The sequence below is a fragment of the Numenius arquata genome, chromosome 2 (genome assembly GCF_964106895.1).
Source record: "Numenius arquata chromosome 2, bNumArq3.hap1.1, whole genome shotgun sequence".
Taxonomy (NCBI): Eukaryota; Metazoa; Chordata; class Aves; order Charadriiformes; family Scolopacidae; genus Numenius; species Numenius arquata.
Genome location: NC_133577.1, coordinates 120,615,223 through 120,640,749, shown reverse-complemented (window position 1 = coordinate 120,640,749; position 25,527 = coordinate 120,615,223). Strand labels below are relative to the sequence as shown.

General features: G+C 37.4%; 1 protein-coding gene across 1 annotated transcript in view; it reads left to right on the top strand.

The window, feature by feature from the left end:
* SEMA3C (semaphorin 3C) overlaps positions 1-25,527 on the top strand; it is a 121,400-nt gene that overhangs the window by 63,876 nt on the left and 31,997 nt on the right. Inside the window, exons 2-9 of the mRNA XM_074168980.1 lie at positions 1,506-1,666; positions 4,074-4,136; positions 9,001-9,120; positions 12,777-12,867; positions 16,688-16,807; positions 18,703-18,845; positions 21,814-21,928; positions 24,013-24,082. Coding sequence (XP_074025081.1) covers positions 1,506-1,666; positions 4,074-4,136; positions 9,001-9,120; positions 12,777-12,867; positions 16,688-16,807; positions 18,703-18,845; positions 21,814-21,928; positions 24,013-24,082 — 883 coding nt within the window. The remainder of the gene's footprint in view (positions 1-1,505; positions 1,667-4,073; positions 4,137-9,000; positions 9,121-12,776; positions 12,868-16,687; positions 16,808-18,702; positions 18,846-21,813; positions 21,929-24,012; positions 24,083-25,527) is intronic.

The following is a 25,527-nucleotide window of genomic DNA, read 5'->3' as shown; positions in this document are numbered from 1 at the left end:
TATGTATCATATTTATCAATGCAAATTGTATTCTGATAAGTGTTCTTTCACTCATTAGATCTCTAGTAGACAGGTATAAGTCCGAAGACTCCAGCTTTTACCTGTATGTTGTCTACAGCTTGCCACAAATTGTTCTCCAAGTAGTTTTCAAAGAAAAAATTATGCTTCCAGCTAAATACGTGTTTTACAGAAAGTGTATACTTTAAGCATATGTGTTTTTTTTGTTTAACAGAACAAATATCCAGAAATATTTTTGCTTTGAGAGTTTTGTTTTCCAAAATATCATTAGCTCATTTTAATCTAGTCATCTAAAAGGCAGAGATGGTTAATTTTGGATAAGATATCTACTGTTTTCAATAGGGAACTAATCAGCAAAAGCTTTCCTTTTAGCAAAAACTAGGCTTTAGCAACAGTGACAAGACATACTGTCCCAGACAAACAGTTTGTAAAAGGGATGTGGACTCAGTTCTTAGGTTTATGAATAAACATTATAGGAGGGCTTCATTTTCATATGTACTGTGTATTTGCCACCCTTTTAGAGTCACAGGGAACACAATCCAATAATAGTGCTCATGAGGTAATAGAGCATAATTATATGTGAAATATTTGAATAAGGAGAAGTTGATTATTAAAGTTCTGTTTTCCCATTCTCAGCTCTTGAGAAATATCCCTTCTGTTATTACTGAAAAGAAAAATAATCTGAGAGGGCGTCAAAATATATTGGCCAAGCAAAGACAAGAAGGCTGAGCTTTCTCAAGGGCAGCAAGTAATACTTATATTGCAGATGCTTGTGCTATTCCTGTAACAGGCCTCATCCTGCATTACTGAGATCAAAGGATATTTTTCACTTCACTGAAGAAAGTATTATATCAAAAAAAAAAAAAAAAAAAAAAGAGTTACTTCTACAGTTTTTGTAGTTTGATCCAAAACCCATAAACAAACAACTGAATAAATGGGCACATTTAGGCTTGAGTGAACACTTTTGGGGTTTTTTTGCAATAAGCTGTGCATGGTGATGAAGAACTAAAAAAAAATTTGACCTTGAAAATTATAAAAACCTATTCTTAGTGAAGTCCCCTGTTAGGAAAAGAAAGTAAACTGTTCTTATGTAGTTTTCATTGATCTTGTGGATTTTCTGCTGTCATAAACTTCAAAATGTATTGAACACATTGATTAATTTAGTACATGATCTCCCTTAAAAGCCAAAGCTGTAAATAATCATATCCATTAAAATAAGAATTAATTAGATGAATGGATAATAGCAATGCCCAATTTTTATGAGATATGCCTAGCTACTTAATATATAAAAAAATTACATTCAAACTGGGAAAGGGAAATTTGTTTTAGCTCAACCATTACATTATTACCAAGTGTGTGATGAGGGTTTTTCTTCTCTTATTGACCCCACTTGTGTTCAAAGATGCCTTTATTTACAAAGAAATGTACTTGTGAGATCAGAAAGGCAATTGAACCTCTTTACTAACTTGTTGTCTTAACTATTGCAGAGCTGCAAGAAACTAAGACCTCCGAATATCACAGAATATCCCACAGTCCCCTGGATTACAGGATATTATTAATGGATGAAGACCAGGATCGTATCTACGTGGGCAGCAAAGATCATATTCTGTCTTTGAATATTAATAATATAAGCCAGGATCCTCTCAGTGTAAGTTCAAGATTTATTTTGAGAATCCAAGGTTGCTTTACTATATATATTTCTTTTTAAGACACAAAATGTGTATTTCATTATTTTGCAGCAGGCAGAAGTTCAGGGACGCAGCTTATTGAACAAACTATTAGCATGGCTGCTCCTCAAACGCTGTTTAAAAACGGATCTGTTTACTCATTTTGAAGCGACATTCAGCATGGCTTGGACTCATAAGGCAAATTTGTATGAGTAGAGGGTTTCCACTCCTCTCCAAGATTTAAGATAATTCAGGGATGCACTTTTAAAAGAAGCCTGTAAGGAAGAGTAAGATACATGTGATCATTTTCAGGCCATAGGGAAAAAAACAACAGGGACAGAGTTGCTTTTAACCTTCAGCTATATTTTTGTTTTGTACTCCAAAGCCTAATCGTGGAACTATTTTCCAATCTTTTGTTATGTCTGCGTCAGCGTTCATCCTTCAGTTGGGTAGTTGGGACACCTTCTGTTTGGGGTTTTTGGACACTATGACCCTCATCTCCCTCTTGACCCCACCGCTTTTCTGGCTTTTTCTCTCACTTACCGAGATGCCATTTTCAAAGGACTCTTTGTGTTCCACAACCCCAAACTGTAGTAGGCAGCCTGTATATGAAAATAATCAAATTATCAAATGTTTAAACCACTTTCACAGATTCCTCTCTCCTACGTCCAGAGCCAGTTCAAATCCAGCTTCTCTGCTTTTAAAATAGGTGGCCTGCAAAAGTACTTGCGTGCCCAGAAGCCTGACTGTTAAGATATTACCTCTCTACAGACTTTGCCTTGCCTATCTTTAGATTATCACAGCTACAACACTACCTTAAAGTGTACCGTAAAAGGCCTTGTTCTACCAAATTCATCTGATCCTTTAATCTATAGGCTTTATTCCTGTATCGCAGGAGTATGGAGGGGCAGAGATACCCAGCTTGCAGCAGCAAAGTTAAATGCCTGCCTTAAGAGGCAAAGCTTTTAATGTGTCAGGAGAGAGGGAGAGGCCCCGCTGGAGGGTGATTAAGCACAGTTAAATTAGGCTTTGCTCTGAATCACCCTCTGGATATGCCTGTCTACCTGAATTGATTGTGCAGGGAGTCCGGGGAGGCTAACTCTAACTTACACGTTTAAATTAAATGCCTCTCATGTGGTGGCGTGAACGCGTCCTAATGGTACTGAAATCTTCCTCTGAAAGGGGGTCGCCTTGTCTGCTCTGAAATAGCTTGTGTGAGCTTTCTGCTAATTCCCATCTCTCCAGTGATCCGGCCACTGGTGACTGGGAGCTGCTGTGCTCCTGCCCGGCGCGCTCCAGCCTTCCCTTGGCAGGTGGGGTTTTATTCTGTGCAGAGCGTGGTTAGATAGGAAGGCCTCTGCTGCATGAAACATATTCTGCAGTATAAAGCTGTGAGGTGCTTCAACAGTCTACTTCAGCCTAGAAAAATAAAAATTAAAAAAAAAAACGAAAAGCAAAAACACACGATATTTTCAGGCAGTGAATGTGATCACCCAATATAAAGCTCAGAATTCCACACATTCTTTCATTTGTTTATTTATTTTTATTTTTATAACAGATTCACCTTGCTAACCTTATGCCTCTATGGAAGCCCTATAAACGTATGCATACATAGCTACAAATCTCTGCTTATATGTGTATGTATGTATATACACACAGAGATCTTTTAGTGCTATTATTTATGCTATCTTGAGGTTAAATGTTATCAGGTTCTGTCACCTACTAACTTTCTAGGGAGAGATTTCTAATTGATGTCCTTTCTAGTTCAAAATCAAAATAAATAATGGAAGATGCTCAATAACTTTAGAGTTTGAGTTTAGATCAGATAAACATTCAGACATTGAAACGTTTGTCAGAAAACTGTACTGCAAGGTATCTTGGAAAGAAATCAAGAAATCAGCCTGAAATCTTAAGATTTTAAGTAGGTTTTATCATAAGATATCCAAAACCTTGCTGTTAAAACCAAAAAAATTTTACAAGAAACTTTCTTTGAATATTTTAGTCTTCTGGTTTCTACTGTGAACAATTGCTAGAAGCACAGTAGAAGCAAATTAAGTAAAGATGGACAGTAATTTAGACAAAAATAATGAAAATATCTCTTAATTAGAAGAAAGAAGTTTAAATAAATTTATAAACTTGTCTTAAAATATTTAATATAATTAATTTATATTAGCCAAAGACCTGGCCTTTATTAGGTTTACTGCATGCTAGACAGAGAGCTGTTTTCATTTATCAATGAAAATCCTTTTTTGTGTTATAATAAAGGTGTAAAAGATAAAAAATATTAACTTATTAGTGTAAGTTAGGCAGTGAAATGCTTTTTGGTTGTCGTTAAAAAATAAATTATGTAATAAATATGTTACTTAAAAGAGATTTCTCTCCTTACAGATTTTCTGGCCAGCATCAGCAAACAAGGTTGAAGAGTGCAAAATGGCTGGCAAAGATCCTACTGTAAGTTATAATCCACATGCACACACATACACACATTACGTACTTGGCAATAAAGTAAGAGCACCTTGAGTACAGCCAAAAACAAAATGAAAGAAGTGTTTGTTTTGCTTTTTAAATGCTACGCAGGCCAAATGATAAAGTGAAATTACGGAAAAAAAAAAAAGACAAGCTATGTAAATAGAATATACCTTCGGACTTTGACATATGGAAAAAGATATGCATTGTCCACTTCCTTGCCTTTTTTTCTTGTAACTAGTCAAACTAGGTAATAGTGCTTTTCCAGATATGTCCCAGGGATGATGCCAAACAGTCTGTTCAGTGTAGGGCAGTGCTCTGTGTGTCTACTCGCCCCAGGAACGCTCTACAGGCAGGTGGTAACCGCTGTCTACAGCCTGAAGACCCGAGATGCAGGAAAACCCCAAACACCTCTTTACATTATTTCCACAAAACAATGCCCAAATAAATGTCTGGAAACCAGTATGCTTTACTAGAAAGAGGTAAAAATTATCTCTGGATCAGGGGAAACACAGACCATGGAGCAGTTATGTTGAGTCATTTTGCACCACAGCTGATTATTCCCCCATCTAAATGCAGACAGGGTTCCAAAGGACCGAAATTAGATTATAGTTTTCAATGCTGTCTTTATAGATAATAGATAGAAATGAGCTATTTCAAAAGACCCAGTGAGTGGTACAATACAGCAGATTCTGTCTTTGGCAAAGTTGTGTATTAGCATCGTTATCTTCCCAAAGTAATTTGAACTTACAGTCTGCATATGCCTAAATTTTATTCACAGAAGACAGCTGAACTGTAAAGAAAAAAAGGCAGAACATTCCAATTCTATTCAGTTCCCTTTTGACTTTTTACCAGTTCAGCAGCACATAAAGGTCTTTATCGCAGTTTTTTAGATATAGCTGTTTTCCAACTGATATTTTAGTATTAGAATTCAGAATCTAACCTGAGCTAGAAAATTGCAATTTCTCACTACTAAATTTATAAGAAAAAAAAAATGAAGTTTTGCTAATATTTTGTTTTGATCAAAAAATTATGGAAATTGGAAGCCTTCACATTAGGTATAATCATTTTTTGGAACAGAGTCCTCAGCGTGTATCTAGGATCATAACTAATTAAGTGATTGAAGGATGTAAGGACGTGTATATAAATATAGCTTTTAATTTCATAAACAATAGGATTAATGCAAACATCCACTGAATTTAGTATAAAAAACTGTTATTTCTTTCAAAGGTCTCTGTATCATGCTTAATATTTCTATTTATTTTATCCACACATTTTGTACTGTTAACTAAGCCTACATATTGCATGAAGTTCAGTTATTGCAAAGTTACAATAATTTACCTGAGTCCATTTTGTAAGAAAAATATGTGGGGGCTTTATTTTGAAAATCTATTGCAAATGCTGATGAATGTAAGGAAGACAGAAGGTTGGTCTACTGGAATGTTGCTGTAATATTGCTTTTTCAAAACTGCGGAGAGTAGATCAGTATATTTCTGCAGAGCAATAGAATGATTTTTTTATGAATCAATTATGTTTGGTATGGCAGCTTATCTGCTTTCTTTCCTGATAGCTATGGTAGTGAAAAACAATTATTTTTCCCGTTGAATGTCCTATTTTTCTACACCTCTTTACATTGTTCTGGTTACTGTGTGCAGTAAATTCTATAAATAGTGACCTGTTGCACTAAATGTGAAAATCAAACATATAGCTTTATTAATGGTGATTAATGTTGAACCAGTTACTGATTATATCAACTGCATCAGCAACATGTGATAGATTGGTTAAGGAATGATCTTTTCTTTGGAATGAAAAAGTTAGTTAGTCAGCCATGTTTTCAACATATGATGACACTTTTCTGGGGCAAAAATAGGAAAAATACAGATGATACACTAAGCAGAGAACAGTATACAAAATATGTGATCCTCTGGGAAAAAACCCTAAGAAACTACTAAATACTGGACTCTCCAGGGAACTTTTAATGTTATATATTTAGTGGTGAGACTTTCCTAGATTTTAATCATATTAAAGTACCTAAATGTTGCTGCATTGGTGGACAGATTTCTGGATAGAACCTCTGTTTTTACAATTTCATTGTGGGTACAGCTAATATCCTGCAATGTAGTTAATTTAAAATGTCCATGTGCATCAAGTTTAACTGATTTTTTTAATCCCAGCTCTGCATTGCAGAAGAAAAATTAAGTTCCAAAAATAGAAGTTTACGTTAAGTTTCTTAGTATTTGTCTTCAGTAGTTTAAGAGGAAAAAAAAAGCTGCTGAAGAGCAGCTGCTTCTCCCACTAAAATCAATGATGTGTCTTATTGAAAGCTCACTGAAATAATGAGAAAAAGAGAACCCAATGCTAAATCACTGTTTGCAACTTAAAATTGATAGTTCTATTTTAATAGCATTCCTGTGAGTTTCATTGCTGTTGATAATTCAAAAAAGTACAGAATGAATTGAGAAGAATTAAGAGTTTCAAATTAATTAGAATTTGTCACATTAAATAAATAAACAAATACATACATACATAAGTAAGTGGGGGGAAGTGAATGCATGATAAAACATTTGGCCTATTAGAGAATGGTGAATATCACAAGATAAAAGAGGAACAGATAGTCTTGGAGTAGCCAGTAAAGTACTTTACACAAACAGCGAATTCTTTTCCAAGGAGATTCAGGGAGAGTTAGTTTGCCCTATGGTTAGACAAACATTGGTGCCTGAATTCATCATCTTTGGCTGCCTTTTTCCATTACTGAAAAGAAAACTGTCACTTCTAAATAGTATGTTCACCTGGCTATCTTGAATGCTTACACTAGTATGATATCTATTTCTCTACATTTACTGTGGTGAGATCCTATGGCATAGATGGCTACAGTACGGCAGCTCCCCAGACACTGTTATTGAGTCAGTGTTGGTATCAGCTCCAGGATCAGTGCCAGTAATATAATATACTAATATATAAAGCTTAGCCACCACCTTTGACAAACATCCATCCTAAAGACAACTATTTCATGTCACCTCAGACTTGACTGATTTAAAAGCAGAAAGTACTTCAATATCAAAGAAGGGGAAATAAACTGAAGCATAGGTGCTCTTCAATGGCAATCTTACAGAATATATTATGAAATAACAATTTTTTGCTTCATTGGGTTGTGGTGTCACAGTATAGTACCCAGATTAATCATGTAGCAAATTGCAAATGGAGTTCAGTGGTTCAACACCAAGGAGATGGGCAGAGGTTCAGAGAAGATCATCAAATGGGCTTCCTGATGGACAGCATTAAAATATGAGAATGTTGGTATTGAGCCAACTTGTGTTACTTGTCTGTAAATCATGAGCGAAGAGACATGTCAGATGGTTACCCCAGAAGGCTGTCCTTAAAGAAAAAGAGTTATTCATCCAACCACCCCGTGTTCTTGCCATAGACACTTTGGAAAGCAGGTGGCATGGTACTGAAACAGAGTAGCGAGACATTGTTTCCTGCTTCTGATCCCTGGAGACTTTCATTCTGAGATTTCTCAGCATGTAATCCTTTACCTAGGAGTCTTCCAGGAATGTATTCTGCAAACAGCAAGAAAAGAAAGCACCAGTTTACACTCTGGCATATATAAGCTAGTGGTATATCTTCACACATCCTTCTTCGCTTTCCACAACCGCAATGCCGATTGGTAATACTGCTGAGAAAAATATAATTTTGATAGCAAGACATTACTGAAGCCATCTTTGAGCCAAACTAAGATAGCTGGATATAAGAAAATGGAAACATTTAGGAACAGCCCTCAGCTTTAGAAAAACAGTATATTTTGACTGGGTTAAAGGATTATTCTGATGTAGCTAACGCTTAACTGAGGACATACAGTGTTCCCTCTAGAGAAATTCCTGTGAACTCTGAACTACCTACAGCTATGCACCAGTTTTCAGATGTTGTAGTACAGTACCAACTCCTGCTGAACAAAAAATATGAATGCCTTTAAATATAAATAAACTGCAGTCTGCTGAACAAGGGTTAACTATACTGATTTTCATGAAGATGACTGATGACAGTTTCCAATCCTGTGCTACCAGAACACATGCAATTCTCACTGTCTTTGGTGAAGGTTTGGATGATTGAATATGAAGGCAGTCCTGTGATCTCAATAAGAAATAATATTCAGAAAAACTTCTATTTTCAACCTAAAGTACCTTAACAGTTGATCATAGTCAAAAAAGGAAAGAGCAAGAGAAGTATGCTGGAAGTAGAAAACTGCAAATCCAGTGGTGTGAAACTGTTGCCCTTAATATTCTGGTTTAGTTTTCATGCTGATCTGAAGATGTTGATGTTGATCTTCAATATGAAGCAACAATTCACTGCAAACTTCCTTTGTGTTGTTCAGAGTTTTAAAGTTTTGGAAATAAATTGTTTATAAAAATAATGGAATCTGAGATTTGGCATTGCTTTTCTTTTTTGATTACCTGCAGCTATGATGAAAAAATTAGGGGGGAAAAAAAAGAGACTGTTTTGGAAGTGTCCTTAAGGAAATTTCGTAAGGTTACTTCTTATTTTCTTGCAGACCCTGCTTTTTCCCATGCAAGGTACAGAGAAGTCTGTGGATGAAAATTAGATTGCTGTGTGGAAATAAGAAAGTCACATGCACTCCTCTATAACTCCTCTATAGTGCCCAGTTCCCAGACTAGGCAAAATGGCATGAAAAGAAAACAGAAGTCTACAGCTGTTCAAATCCAGAGACTACCAAATTCAGTAGCTGTTTTCATGATACGTTAAAATTTATAAACCGTGCTTATTCCCTAGAGTTCCCATCATCTAATAACATTTACCAATGTGAAATTATTCTTTTCTGTATTCCCTGCAGCACGGCTGTGGTAATTTCGTGCGTGTGATACAGTCGTACAATCGCACACACCTATACGTCTGCGGCAGCGGCGCCTTCAGCCCCGTGTGCGTGTACGTCAACAGAGGCCGCAGGTCCGAGGTAAGCCTTCCTTCACCCATGTTAAATAGAAAAAGAACAAAGATACATAGTTTTCTGACCTGTTACTAGCTAGAAGCAAAGCCATGATCAAAAGCCATGCCTCAAATATGATCGTTGTCCAAAATTCTAGTCTTACCAAATGCTGGGCTACATTCGATACTACTTGTTATTTGACATTGTCTGGTGAATTCATTCCTACTATTTGTTGGAAAAATTGCCAAGAAATACTTGAAAGGAAGTAGCCAGTTAGATAAAAAGTAAAATATGCAGTCCGCTTTTTATAACTTCCATGTGTTACTGATTCCTGGGAGAAGCCTTTAAGTGGGCTAACTGTTCAGGTATGTGAAGGTTTGTTGGGCTTCAGCTTAATACCCACTAGATGCAATCCCAGTACAGGAAACTTTCATCTGCTGCACAAGTTTTGCCCCGTTAGATTCTGCCGAGATGAAGCCGAGAAGTTTTCTCATCACTGTGAGATCTTCCAGGGCGTAAATCTTATTTTCTCCAGATAGGTCTCCAGTTTTTCTATATTCAGTTTCACTGTGTATTTTCAATATACAAAGTACCAGATGTTTCATAGGTATATTGTCCAAGTTTCCTGATTTGAAAGTGAAATGTTTGTTTATGTGCAAATGTAATAGGCAATAAATTAAGCAACCAGAAGGAGAAAGAAAAGCACTTAACCGAGACCCAGCACCTCAGTAGCTTTTGGGTCAGATTCATGTCTGCAGGCACAGGGGTGTGCAGTATATTTTCCTGTACAATGTGGAAGCAGATGTGTTGGGAAGGAAGATCAGAGAGTGCTACCTGGAGTCTTGCCATGTGAGGGCAGCTTTAAAAGCTGGGCTGGCTCCTAGGGAAGACACTGGGAAATTCATCACTGAGTTCATTGGGAGTGGGATGGGAATTCTGGCCAAGACCCAAGACTACTGCAGAGGTTGCCAGGGAGGTGATAAATCATTGTTTCTCCAGGTAGGTTTGCATGGGATGATCTCAGTGACTTTTGGTAGATCCCTGCCTGGCTCCAAACTCCTTAACAGAGTACATAGTCTGAATCACCGCACCCTCTGTCCTAAAATTATCTAAAAGTAGAGGTTTATAGGTCTGGATTTAAAAGCACAAGCTTGTAGAACTGAATAAGTAAATCCATCCTTCTGGTTAACAAGTATGCATTAACTTATTTTGATGTGTTTTGAAACTGAGGTCAGATTTTCTCAGCATTATCCTATTTCACGACAAATTACTTAAAACATGGAAAGTGATCTCATTTGTCTCTAATTAATGTTATATTCCTTTATCAGCTTAAGTAGTGGTACTGTAGGCCACAGAACTCTGAATCTCATTATTTTAGGTTTTTTATAAATGAGAGTGGGGGGGAAGGAAATGACACCTCCAGACGATGCAAGATGTTAAATTTCTTAAGTTAAAAATAAAGATACATGTCTCGGAAGAACAGAACTGGCTTCACTTAGCCTGTCTGTATAGCTACATGCCTATGATAAATTGATTAAATAAACTGCTTTTTCAGACGTCTGGAGTCAGTCAGACACTTGACTGTAGGCTTCGCGTGCTCAAAGCCATTACTGTGCAGGCCAACAATAGCATAACAGTTTAAAACCAAGCATTTCCTTCTGAACTCATTGCATATATCAGTGCATGACTAATTAATAGAGCAGAATGAGGAACTACATAGTGCTGATGGGACTAGTGAGAACTCATTTTTTTCTCTGCTTTTATCATTTCACCTTTAATTTAGTACAGTTTTCCATGCACAGAAGGCTGGTTTTGCACGTGCAAAATGGATATTTTAGAAAGCACATCTGTTTTTCTCTAGAAGCTACAAAGCTTGACAGTAAGAGTCATATCCAACAATCACAAGAACTGGGCCTGTTTTTCTCTTTTGTCTCTAGAATTCCACATAATCTCATGAAAAAAGGTGGTTTCATTGATGAGGCAGAATGTTGCCCTTTCCCTGAAACAGAGGCTAAAAAATAATTAATCTTCTTGCTTGGCACACTTGATATTTTGGTCTTTGGTAATGACTCTCTTAGCCACCCAAATATATTCTAATGTCAAAGCAAATGCAAACAGAAGGAAATGTAATCACTATGTGAATTAATTATAGACCAAAAAGTAGTTTAATATATATGAAAATCAAGTGTAATCCTGGAGGTAGTTTAATAGTGCAGTAATGGGCCTTTTTGAATTGGTAAATAGTGGTATAATATAGCAAATATGGATTAACATCAAGTTGCATATAAATCTAGAAGTAAAACAACAACCAAAAAAACCCCCAAGATCACGTCAGAAACTTCATACTTATGTTTTAACATTGTTTAGAGAGCTTATTACTGAAACAATAGATAAGATCTCTGTGATTAGATTAGGCAAAACAGAAGAGGGGGAAAAGAGACAGGGGATAATGGATATGAAAACTTCCTGCTGTAGCTGAGCATTTCAGGTTGGTGAGTCTCCATTTTTCTGTCACCAAATGGCTGCTCAGTGAGCTGTGTGGCAACCCCATTCCCCTGTGATTAACATTAGTTGTTAAAGGGAATATATAGAGTTGCTGCCCTTAGTTGAATAATACACTGGCATATACATCACAGAAGCCACTGTTTTGAATTTTTGTCAGCTACCTTTTTCTGTTGAAACAGAAATGTTTTAAGTGATTTTATCCTTGTAATTGTCTTTGGCTTTTTATTGAAGATTAGAAGTTTGCTATAGGAGGCTAGGAACAATTGCTTGGTTGGTATAGAATGGTATGCAAGTCACTGTGCTATGGATCAATGTCTCTGCCATTACTGATTGCAGTTTTAAGGAACAGACTTGGACCCAAATCCCTTCTTGCTCAGCAAACTGTGCCCATCAGTATTCCTGGGAACCAAGAAGTGAAAAGGTGCACCAAGATGGGCAAATTTTCTAAAGATATTCAGACTGTATTTCAAGCTGTAGCCAAGGTTGCTTGTACTTTGCCGAATATGTTTCTTCTTTATAAATCACGTAGAATATAAACAAATCCCCATACCAAGATTCCTAAACAGCAAAAAATTTCCAAGAGATTTCAGGCTATGGCAAGAGATATTGATAAATCATCACTGTGGAGTTGGAGCTCTACACATAATCCAAGAGAGGGTATTGAAGAAAATAAGTATGACTTAGGGGATTTTTGGAGATCTGGTAGCTCAGTAAAGAGCAAATGATTTATACTATCACCAAATGACAGTTGTAATGAGAGATTTTTATTTAATGTATATTATTGTTCTAGTAGCTTTATTATAATGTCCTAGACTAGTATAACGATCACCATGTATTCAGCAAATAAATAATAAATAACTTCAAAAACACAGAAGTAATCTCCACAGATGTTATTACAGAGATCAGTCAACCTCTCCAAAGCATAACTGAGCTAGAGGGAAAAATTCTTTGTTTCAGTCTTGAATTTATAACAAGAGTCTTGAAAATAACCGAGTACCAATGAAAAAGTTGTCTAAAAAGATGATGAAATTCCGAATAGGAAAGCTAAACTGCTGATAGTACAGCAAAAGTGCCCAACAGTGCAGAGCATTCTTAATGCTGGAAACAGCCAAGCATAAAAATCACTTTATGTCTGATGGTTTCTGAAATGAGAAGTGACACACAAATCTACATTGCAGGAACAAATCTTCAAGATTGACTCCAAGTGCGAATCAGGAAAGGGACGCTGTTCTTTCAACCCGAATGTGAACACAGTGTCTGTTATGATCAGTAAGTAAAAATTCTCCAAGTTGGTGAGGCCTAAACCCATATGATCATGCATGATGTGGATTGACGGGATGCCTGAAACGATCTGGACACAGGATTCAGCCTCCAAAGAGCAGTACCCTGTGTCTGGCTGATGGGCACAAGGATTGGGTCCATCCTTGTTTCAAGGTTTACATGAAGCTAAAGGTGTGTGTACAAATGAAATGCAGAAACAAGCTGTTGAAGCAGAGAGAGAAACAGAAAACAAAAGATTGTCCCTTTTCCAGCTCACACATTTTTTCCCAGGGTTAGTTTCAACTTTGCACTACCCTGTCTAGCATTTTATGTTTGAACAGTTTCTGACCTTGTTCATCCTAGACAGCACTTGTGTCTCATTTAATTATTTGTAAAATCTCAGAGTAGCTGGGGAAAGAAAGCCTGAAGAATTTAGTTACTTTGAATGTCATTTTTGGTGTCATCTCTGCTGTAGAGCCCACCAGCTATTGCATGACTCTTCATTCTTCAATTGGCTTTATACCCAATTTTGCAATTTTCTTCCACTTGAAAGGCCAGAAAGTGATACAACTGACAGACTTCAAATATACTGCAGTGCCTATTTCACACAACTGAAAACTCAAAGGGGGCATATGCTTTGTGCAACCTAAGTCATCAGTAAAAGAAACTCTTTTTTTTTTTTTTTTTTGACCAGCAGACATGTTATATATACCCAGTGTAACCTGACCTTTCACATTCGCAGCATGTTCACAGGCTTCTGGTGCCAAAGCCTTGATTTTTCAACATGTGCCTACTCCTTGCTATATTTTTTGCTATGAAGGGAACGGCAGTTGCACAGATTTTTCAGGCTTTCTTAGCAAATAAAACTTAGTGTACACAGGGACTGTGTATTTCACCCAAGGTTTACACGGAAACAATGTACAGTGTTTCTGCCATTCAGCTTCCACTGAAAATTACAAATTGTGCCACATATTTCCTTTAAAGTTTGAGTCTCATGGAGCTTAAGGGAAGTCATATAGTCTACATGGTCTGTTCAAAATATAAATTAACTTCTGGGTTTTTGATTCCTCATTGCAAATATACTTAGTGCAAAGGACAAGCAATTTCATTACAGAGGTATGAACTGACCCACCTTTAGAAGACAGGCAAATGCTACCTAGATACCTCTCCGATCTTTGGCTACACTTGTATCTTTATCTCATCAGTGATCTATGGTCAGTGTTTACAGACACTCACTGTGTAAAGAAAATGTTTGTTCAAAGTCGGGTATGGATTAATCCACTGCTATTCATTGCTGATCTGGCATTATTAAGTGAATCAACTGTCATTAAAAAATAGGTTCCTTTCCTTGTTCCTTCTGGATTTTATGAAACATCATTAAAGTACATTGTTTCTGAATTACTGTGTATACAGTAAGCTCATTTTTTTCTACAATAGATCTATGGCAGCTTTGTTCATCTTAGTAGACTTTATGTTATCGTCCTTGATCTCTCAGTTATGTGACTGAAGAGACCTTCCCTACTGTTTGACTTACCTTTCATGACATAATTCATCTACAAAGTTTAAATTATTCCACAAAGATCACATTCTTTTTCAAAAGAGTACCACAGATTGAGTTTTATACTTTCTCCCTGTTACTACAAAGTCCAGTCACTTCAAAAACATGTAAGCTTGAATGAATTTAGCCTCAATATCCATGGCAGAAAAGGGAAGATTTTGTAAATTACAGCTGGAGTTAAAATGCGAGGACTAAGCCCATGAACTGGACTCTCTTTTGAGCATTCCTCTGCAGGAGGAATTCCTTCCTCTTGCTTCATAAGATAGGAAATACTGCCAGGCCGGGTAACTGTTCCACAACAAAAGAACCATTTTTAAATATAGCTGTAATTTCTTGGCAATTTTGGGCATCACCAGCCTAGAATACAGCAGGAAAGCTGATTCACCCTTCAGAGGAAAGTGATGCTATAAAAACAAATTTGAACTTGGTACAATTTGCCATTGTAAAAAGACACTTTTGCATCAAAGCAGTAAAAAATGTCCTTTGAAGAAACTTGGCATAACTAATGTGCAGGATGCATGTCTCTCTCCCCACCAAGACTCTGAGATATTTATACAAGCAGACATAACTCATCAATTCAGCAATTCCTCCTACAACAAAGAGAAGTAGTGTGAAGTAGTTGTGCTGCGCAGACCAAGTGCTGTGTGGAATTTAAGAATTTAACCAAAAGGAAGTGGAGCTCACGGATATCATCTGATACGTGATTAGCAAGTAGACGCTAGGAATGCTTATAACATAACTAACGGCACTAATATGTAATAGGATTAAAATTGCGTAGTGCAGTGCTATTGTTAAGTCTGTGCATACGTGTATATGCACAGGATTGTATATGACATTTAGTGAGAACCATAAGCCTGATCTCTTTGAACCAATTTGTTTCATAATAAGAATAAAGCTCTGATGGATTGAGGCATTGATACGTATACATATATGTATATACATATATGTACATACATCTACAAAATCAATTATAAATCAGCATAGATCTAACATCATTCTGTCAAGACATGCTCAGGAAGTAAATGCTTCACAAACATGCTGCAAATGCATTGTTTAAATCCCCTGTGTATGAATCTTGTCATCACTGGGAGACATGAGAGCAGAATGGCTGCTCTGCAGGGGTTCAGTTCAGGCTCTAGCCAGCAGCAGACAAACAAAATCTCCAGAGTTTTAATTCTCTCATAAGCCAATTGTCTTCCATATTGATGCACACACACACACACACACACACAGAGCATAAAAATAGCCTCAAGCACTTCTGAACCTGTGACTCTTGCCAGCTTGACCACACTCTCTGGGTAGTCCAGGAATTCAGACAAAAACATCAATCAAAGGACCCAGCTGTACTGGAATGTATTCAGCCACCACTCCCACTCTGAGAGTTAGAGTTTATTTTAGCTACTGTTTTCTACTCTGGGGTTTCATTGTCATTAGTCAGTGGAAATTGCTTGGTTATTCACAGAGTAGAAAATGATAGTATATGTAATTATAATTATGTATATGTATATTTATGCACACACATGGACTCACACAAACACAGATACACATCCTGACTGATGGACTGAGTTTTCAGCCCTGCACAGGGAGCAGAAGTTGATAGTTCTGTTAATGTAAGAGTTGCGTGTCTAATTCTGTTCAAGCATAATGACCCTATACTTAGAAGCAAGAACATAAAAGGGGACAGTTGTTGCTCTGCATTACTCTGCGTAAAGTTCAATAATATGATTGTCTGGCCTCTGCAATACTGAAGTCAGCTTGAGGCTGCCTGAGGCAGCCTTGACAGTACTGTTGGCAAAAATTGGCACGGATCCATTGACTGCAATAGATGTTGTGCCAGCTTACACCAGCAATAAATTCAGCCCAGTCATTTTGTCTACTCCCATAACAAACAACAAAAAAAAAAAGCTTTCTGAAGTATGTACTTAAAAAATTGAATGTGATTCTTTTTGATAACACTAGCCTGATTTTTCTGTGATCCTTAGCAGAGAAAGTTGAGCAACTGAACTTCCTATCAAAGAAAGGTTCACTACACATGCAGTTCTGCTATTGCATTTAATTACACAGTTCCTTAAAGTCTTTAAGAAAAAATCTGATGATTCTCACCCATTCTAGCTTGTGTCTTTGAAAATCAGAACCCAATATTTATCTGTATAGACTCCTGTGTAAATAAAGAGATGATGAGTTTAAAATAGAAATAGATCAGTAAACACGGATTTCCCAAAAGTCATAACAATGCATTTGTTTTCTCCCCTCCATTTAAATTCTTTGCAGATGAAGAGCTTTTTTCAGGAATGTATATTGATTTCATGGGGACAGATGCAGCCATTTTTCGGAGTCTGACCAGGAGGAATGCAGTGCGAACTGACCAGCACAACTCCAAGTGGCTGAGCGGTGAGATGCCTTTGTTTTACCAGAGCTTTTAATGGGTTTCACAGAGATTCTGCTTTGTTGTGTTTAAAGTAAAGAGCTTATCTTCTAAAGAGCTTTTCTCTGTATTTAATTTATGAAGTTAAACCATGAAGAAATGTGTGTAAATACATTGTAGACAATGCACAGATGTAAAGGGTTCACTGCATGAGCCAACCTCTTCAGCCACCCCACCTGATGGACAAATTTGCATTAAGACTGAACCAAACTGTTCAAGGGAAACTGTACGAAAACCTTTCAAATGGCAAGTGGTCAGGCAATCTGACTTCTAGAGAAGTGCCTTGTCCACCTCTAATGCATCAGATATTGTCTTAGTGTGTTTAAGTTTTTACTAATGAATTACCAACTTTAATTAATTCAAGCTGATGCACCTCACTACAGAAGACTCACCAATTGCATTCAAAATGTGTGCAGAAGGGAGTCCCATTATCAGTGACAATTATTGCCATTTATTTCAGTGGTAAGAAATTGATTATCAAACCACAGTAGGAAAACTAATTCCTGAGTGCAAACATTTAACTCTTGGCTACACTGAAATCAATGTGAAGATTCTCCCTGACTTTACTGATGAGAAGACTCCTTCCAATTAAACTATTTTGAATTAAATGGTGGTCAACCTTCTGAGCAGAGATAGACATCAAAGGTTATAGACATAGCAGTTCCAATTTAAAAAAGCCATCAGCTATGTTGAAGTTAAGCTACTGTGTTTTTGTCTTGATTATTTTTCGGGTGACTCTTGTTGTTCCTGTGCGTCTGTGACTACGGTGAAATCACAGGATTGCAATCAGAATAAATTCACTTTGCTTATGAACAGGAAACTATGTCTGCTTTCTACATTTTTCTTCTGTTTGCTATACATTCTTACACTTACCTGCACACCCTGAAGTGTGCGCCCTAAAGTGAATTAGGGGAAAAGAACCATTACAATGCCTAATTTCTGGAAAATCTGCCTGTTACATAAGCTCAGAACAGGTACTTGACAAGCACAATTTATTTCCATGTTCTTTTAGAGCCAGAGTCATGACACTTGTTATATTAATTGCAAATGGGCTCATCTGACTAGAAAATGCTGCAGTCTAAAGTGAGTTTTCTGTCAGAGATCCAACCTTCATATCAGATTGTTTAAAGATTTGTACTGGATTTCAACTGATCAAGCAATCTTGCACGATTATTGAAAAGATACAACCTTCTCACAGGAAGAAGGTCCGCTTCTTCCTTCAAAGGAGGTGGTCTTCTGAGGACTCCTCCACTGTCCATCATATGCTTGCTGTTAAGGATATAAGTTATTTTGCTCTCTCACTAGTGCTCCTTTGCGGTGTTTCGCATGTACGCTCGTTATGTTTATCAACCTCTGATATGAACTCAAATGATGTTCAATCATTTGCGTACCCTACTTTCCTTTTCCATGTTCCATGAGTTATTTTCCTATCTTATTTATGTACCTTTTTTGTTCTTTTCTTATTAAGTCTTTCAACAGCTTACTTTTATGTTTTGCCTCAATAAGTCTCTACTTATGTGCCCCTGATAACACAGTGTTTCTTCCCTCTTCTTCCTCCAAGTCTTTGAATCTCTACAGTATTCTAATACTACTGCTTCTGCATCTTAATTGCTTTTTTAAAAATCTGTGTGATAAAATGTGAGGATACAGAAACTTAAGGCTGACAGCAAGGCGGCATTAACCTGGTGATATCTGGTGTACAGAGACATGAGGTTAGAGCATATAGCTTAACCTGCCAGAGCAGTACCTCTATACGTATTATATAGCATTTCCTTGAAGCAGTCAGTAACTGTCAAATCATTAATTTCTTATGCTGATACATCTTTTAGTTTCATCTTTTTGATATCTTGTTTTATTTCAGAGCCTATTTTTGTGGATGCTCATGTTATCCCAGACGGCACTGACCCCAACGATGCCAAAATCTACTTCTTCTTCAAAGAGAGACTCACGGACAACAGCGGCAGCACAAAGCAAATTCATTCAATGATTGCAAGAATATGTCCAGTAAGAACAGTTTTATTTGCCAGGTTGTTGGGACGTGCTCCTAGTGTGACATGATAAGCTAAAAGACTAAATGATTGAAAAGCCTTTGATTTGTATTTGAAACAAATTTCCTGTTTCAGCTTTCACATTCATAATTAAGAAGACCTGTTACTGAACACACACCTCGGGTCTGAACATGTTATATATATCTGACTACACCTATAATGACATGGAAATTTAGAGATTCAAGAATTTGTGTATTTCCCTGACTGACTCAGAATATTAACCAGTGTTGAATTTCCAAACTTGCTCTCCTTGGCACGAATGAGGTACATTCTTTGCTTAGAAAAGCTGAATTATAAGACAGTGAAGTCTTTCGCATACACATGCACAAACGCACTCAAAATCTTTGAAACACATTGGAAATCTAAGAGCCAAGCTTTTAAATAAGTTGATTTAACTTTCAAATATCATTTTCATTTTTTCAATATCTGTTCTTCCTGAGTTCTTGCACTGATGTATGTGTGAGCCTAACTTTAAAAATGTGCACAGGAAAATTAAATTCAGGAGTTACAGCTACTCCTTTGCAATAATTAATTTATGATCACAGTGCTCCTCATTGTCTATTTCCTTTTTTTTTTTATCTGTAATCAACTGTAGATGAAAAATGATTGAAGAAGCTATTAATATCTCTGGTGAAATTGATTTTTTTATGAGAGAAAAATTATAGATGCACAATTACTGCTAGTTTTTCATTTGTTCTTTTGGAAAGGCTCAGGAAGATAATTGTGAGCATTTGTGTATTCCCTGTCTTTAATCTGGGCCTGCTTTAGAATTTGGTACTTTGTGATTTGTTGTGCACGGGTGTGAGGGCATGTTTGGGATTGTGTTAAACTGGCAATATGACAAGGCATGTGACCTCTTATAATCTCCATTTTCTATATTTTTGTGAGGGCGCCCAAAGGCCTTTTTGGGTATTTTGCAAGAAGGCATTTCACACAATTATGACTGTTGTTACTGTTATAATGAAGCCCAGATGATTTCTGAAAGGCCTCAGCCTGTTTAGACTTACACTGAAGTCAGTGGCAGAATCCCAAAGCCAATGAAAATAAATCTGAGCCAGTCATATTTGTATACTTGTATGCCATCATATTCATATATCAACACCTTTGAGACTGGCCAAATACATTAGTACAATGGTGCCAAGAAAGACCCATCCAAAAGACCCCTTATGGGCCACCCAAAAAGTCAGATTACCAACTCTAGGAGCACCAGTGAAACATGCACAGCATTTATCGGAATCACATTTGCTTTGCTTCTACATTTCCTTTTTCCCTTTCCTTGGGTATCATTGTGTTATACCATTTGGAAGACACTGCTCTTATCTGAGGCATTCGCCAGCGGAACGAGGCAGAAGCTGTCGCCTCTGTGCCCCACCATCTAGTTTAGCGGTTGCAGTTTCCACCTTGCACTGGAGAGAGACAGAAAGATCCTTGAGCGAGCTGTGACCAAGCCAGCTCTGGACCAAGCTATCAGGACTTAGAACAGCGCAAAACTAGCTTGACCCATGTTAGAATCATAGAATGGTTAGAGGTGGAAGGGACCTTAAAGATCATCGGGTTCCAACCCCCCTGCCATGGGCAGGGACACCTCCACTAGACCAGGTTGCTCAAAGCCCCATCCAGCCTGGCCTTAAACACTTCCAGGGATGGGGCATCCACAACTTCCCTGGGCAACCTGTTCCAGTGCTTCACCACCCTCACAGTAAAGAATTTCTTCCTAGTATCTAATCTAAATCTCCCCTCTTCCAGTTTAAAACCATTACCCCTTGTCCTGTCACTACACTTCCTGACAAAGAGTCCCTCTCCGGCTCTCCTGTAGGCTCCCTTCAGATATTGGAAGGCTGCTATGAGGTCTATGAGGCTGCTATGTTAGTCATCACTTCTGAATTTAGTTCATAGCATCCACCTCGTGGACCAGCACGGCTTACTACACCAAATGCAGCTATATTGCTGTCAGGACTAGAAGAAATATCCCACCATAGGACTATTAGACCTTCTAGAGGTAGGATTGACTTCTCCACACTAGGTGTCAGTGAGCAATACAGACCTCCACAGTCCCAATCATACCTACACAGACTGTTGCTGCACAAAGCCTACTGCCCAACCCTCCCAAGCATGCTAGCCCAGCACAGAAAGTCTGCTCAGAAATCTAGTTTCTGTTTTTTCTGTATCTGGAATGTTGTTGCAGTTTGGGCTGGGTTGGCCAGTGACAAGATGACAGATGCTCTCCCATACCTCTTGCTCCAAAGAGAGGAAGAAGAGAGAGAAAGAGTTAGGAGTTTAGAAAAAAAAACTAAACCACTTTAACAAAATATTAATAATAAAAAGGAAATAACAAAATAGATACAATATATATAAATATATACAAAACTATATCAAGCTCACAGGGAGATGTTCCAGTGGCACACTAAGAAAGTTCCAGACAGGAACTGGGTTCCAGAACACTCTGGTCAGGGTCAAAGGTAGACAAACTGACAGGGCCCTCCTCAGACATCAGTCATTGAAGAAGCAAAGCCATTGAAGAAGAGCCAAATACAATCCCTTTGATCCCTCAGCTTTTATACTAAACATGGCAGGTGGGATGGGATACCCTGTTGGTCAGTTTGGGTCACCTGCCCTGTGCACTCCTCCCCACAGGTGCAACCCCTCCACAGGGTAAACAAGGAAGTCAGCTGGCCCTGGTTGCCACAGCAACAAGTGTAAACACGAGCCTCTCTCAGAGAACAGGAAGTTGGCTCCGCTCCACCCCAAACCAGGGCAAGTGTTTAGATGAAGGGATTTTGTTTAGATCTATCTATTTTTCATATTGAATATAAAAGCATAATTGTCTAAATGATCAGTCAAATTAACCTGAGGAAAATTTTGGAAAGCCTAGTAAAATGTTAGCTGTGTTCTATTTTTTTTCTGAAAATAATATTCCTTTCCAGAATGACACAGGTGGTCAACGTAGTCTCGTGAACAAGTGGACAACGTTCTTGAAAGCAAGACTTGTGTGCTCAGTAATGGATGAAGATGGAACAGAAACGTACTTTGATGAATTAGGTATGGCAAGAAAAATGCCTTTAAAGTTTTATCTAAATCCTGCACCCTGTGCATATTTAATTATTGGTGTTCATTCAGCTTCTTAGTCAAGTTGTTGACAGTGAAATCTTGGCCCTGTAGAAGTTCGTGACAAAATTCCCCTTGCGGTTTTATGACAGGAAATGAAAAAATTCTTCATAAATCTCTCTGGGTAATTATCATTATCTTCGAAATAAAGGTAATTAATCTTGACTGTGTAAAAGAATTATAAATGTAAAGAATTAGTATTCGGAAGGGAACAATTAAAGTCTATTGTTATTTTGCTCATAGTTAGGGTTATGATAGAGGGTTTTTAACATACATCTCTTGGAAACTGTTTCTTATACCACTGTGCAACACCCAGCTTTTCTGTAATGCAGTTTTTAATTTTTGATTACTGGGTAGAGGCCTCAATTTGATAGTTCAAGATAGTACTAATAAATCCTGTTACTGGCACGGGCAATAATACTATGAATAAATATAATTTCACAGGATTCATTCAGGCACTTAGCTTTTCAGTTCAACATAGAGAACACTGCAAATATTCAGTTGATCTATGCAGCAGTCACAAGAGATTTCATTTCAATAAGTCATTAATAGGTGCGTGTCTTGATAGTTAAGTGCCAAACAACATTATCAGAAAGTTTCAGATTTTATATTGTCCACAGCTATGATATACAAAGTCATAGTTCTAAATTCAGGTATTGGTAGAGTTAGTATGTGTATTAATATACATATACATAATATATATAGTGGGTCTGACGCTGGGGCTGAATCTGATTCTGACATTGTCTGCATTGTAATCTCTCTTTTCTCTGGCATTATTGCTCATTTCTGTCATAGCAAATGGGATTCAGAGTCTTTTTTAATCAGTATTGTTACAAAGATTTGGTCTACTTATATTGGTTCAGGATTTCAGTGGAAAAGGCTTAGAAGCAGATCCTAACTTGCTCTAACTCAGAATGTGCAAGGTGCTTGGAGGACTGACTTTCAGAAGTTCCCAGTGCCAAAGCAACTTGTCTTTCAGAACTGATTTACCAGCCCGCTCCTCTTCAACAAAGCAGTAGGATAGCCGCTTTTAGTTTTCTGCATGAGCAAATGTAGGGCCGTACAGAATAGGAGATTCTCAGTCTGGGCTCCCAGCACAATCCTGTGGCAAAGAGGAAGAATGCAACCACAGCTGGAAAAGCAGAAAACTGGGAGAGAGCAAGCACATGTTTCTGTTTCTATGTATAATGCAAATGAGTGTAACACTTCCAGTTCTGCACAATGAAGTCTTTTGCTTTTGACATATTTAAAAGAATATTTAAAAAATTCAGATGGTTAAATGAAGGGGCTATATAAATTAACAGAAAGCTAAACATATTCTATGATAAACAGTTCAGTCTTTTTGTGTGTTTTAAAATATGTTTATAGTTGATTATCACAGAATCACATAGTTATTTAAACATTATTAAAGTATTTTTCACAGAAGTGTAGAAGAAAATCAACTGATCAGAGGTAAAGGTGGGCAAATTCAGTTCAGTGGGCGGGTACAGCTTTGCATAGTGCAGTCAGTATATCCCTACACAACGGGAGCTGGCAGGTTTACATCTCTCAGTATCTTCAGTGCAAAACTGTGTCATTCATGTCATGTTGACAATGAGCTAGAGCGGGTATCTAGAGTGTGTGCTGGCTGATAAACACCCAATTCTCCTGCTTTGGATTATGTCCGTCTATGGGAACTCTTTGTCTTTGACCTAGTGCAGTTTGCCTACTGGTAAATAACCTGCTGAAACGAGATTCAGCTGAGAGAAACGTGGATCCTGAACATACTTGAAAATCTTTGCCTTCTGTCTTCATAAGGCTAGATGGCATGGAGTTAATTTCCAAATCTGTTTCTGAATGTTCAAATGCTAGATTCACGCATATGGTCCATTCATACAATAAGTCTGCTTTTTCCCATTCAAGTCTAAGACAAAACTACTGTTGACTTCAGCAGGAATAAAGTCATAAATTAAACTGGAAAATGAAGTATTTATTAGTATTCAAAATGGTTTTTTTCTTTTTCCTTTTCTTTCTTACAGAGGATGTGTTTCTTTTAGAGACAGATAACCCCAGAACAACGCTTGTGTATGGAATTTTTACAACATCAAGGTAAATGGAGAGACTTGAAAAAAATTACCTTTCTGAACTGCCCAATTTTCTATAAGAAAAGTAAAAGTGATAGTTTGTGATCAAGGCTGTTCTGTGCAATTTTGTATGTCTCCTGTGGCCATTGTTTGCATGCAGGAGTAACAGTCGTTATGATTCCTGTTGGTATCCATATTAGAGCTATGCTTCTTGGAGCAAACTTCTCCCCGACATAGTCAGCTGGCACTGAGAAAACTTTTCCGTGGGGGGCTACTTGTTACCCTTCAGCAGCAGAAAGCTAAACAACTACAATGCGGTGAACTCATGGCATCTGAGAGCACTAAACACCTCCTGAAGGACATCCAGCACCCTGAAGGATCAAACCGGGAATTCTTACATGAATTCATACAAATCGTTTCCAGTTTCTCAGCTGGCAGATGATCGCACAGATGGCAAATAACCCATGTCGGCTTCAGTTGGCTACAAAAAGACAGGCTTATATAGCATTTGATCACCTCGTCGCAGCCTTAAGCTCCCTGTTATCAGTCAGTAGTATACACTTACTGTCCAGTTTAGAAAGCATTCAGTGAGCTTCCAAGTGCAGTGGAAGTACAAGGTACGGCTTACTATGCTGAAACTCTCCACTCTCCCAACAGGGGGACCAACAGATTCTGCCATCTCTACCTTTATTTTTTTCACTTTTCTCTTGCCCTCTCCACATAGCAGCAGTATACAGAGTAGAAATAGTTACTTCTTACTGATTTCTGATATGCAGTCCTGTATTATTTAGCTGTTACTGCTTACCTTCAAAGAAGTTTTCTGCTTTTTTAAAGTTTCATTTATTATTTGATCAAATTAGCAAATTATTTGATTTATTACTAATAGTTCCTTTAATGGCAATTTCTTGTGAAAAAAATCCTTGCATGAAAAAATCATTTTTTCCCAGTTTTCTGACTTTTTTCATGTGGATCCAGGGATCTTCTTTCTCAAATATATGAATCAGCCAGGAAAATATGATTTTATGATATTTAATTGGGGAAAAAAAGAATCCCATAACTTGTAAACATCTGGTGCTGTCTCCATTTTAAGATTCCTACTTCACAAAAAGAAAAAATGCTGAGGTTATGTTTAGCAGTAAAACCACACTTATGATTAGGTTGTGGATGCAACATGCCTGAACTGGAAACACTTTTACCTAATTCTCCTGGTATTCCTGCAGTGGAAATGAGGTTTGAATCACAGGACCATATAAGGTGACAACAAAGAGAAAACTTTAGTTTTTCCTGGCTCTCAAGCTGTTTTCTCTCTCGATTGAAGTTTTTACACTCGTGCATTTCTGTTATGGTGAACCACATGGTCTATACTTTCTTTCTCTGTTCAACTATAGATTGAAAGTGTTACCTAGTTAAATACAGCAACCATAAGGATTTTTAGTCCTTAGCAGTTCCTTTATCTTCACCTTTGGAGAC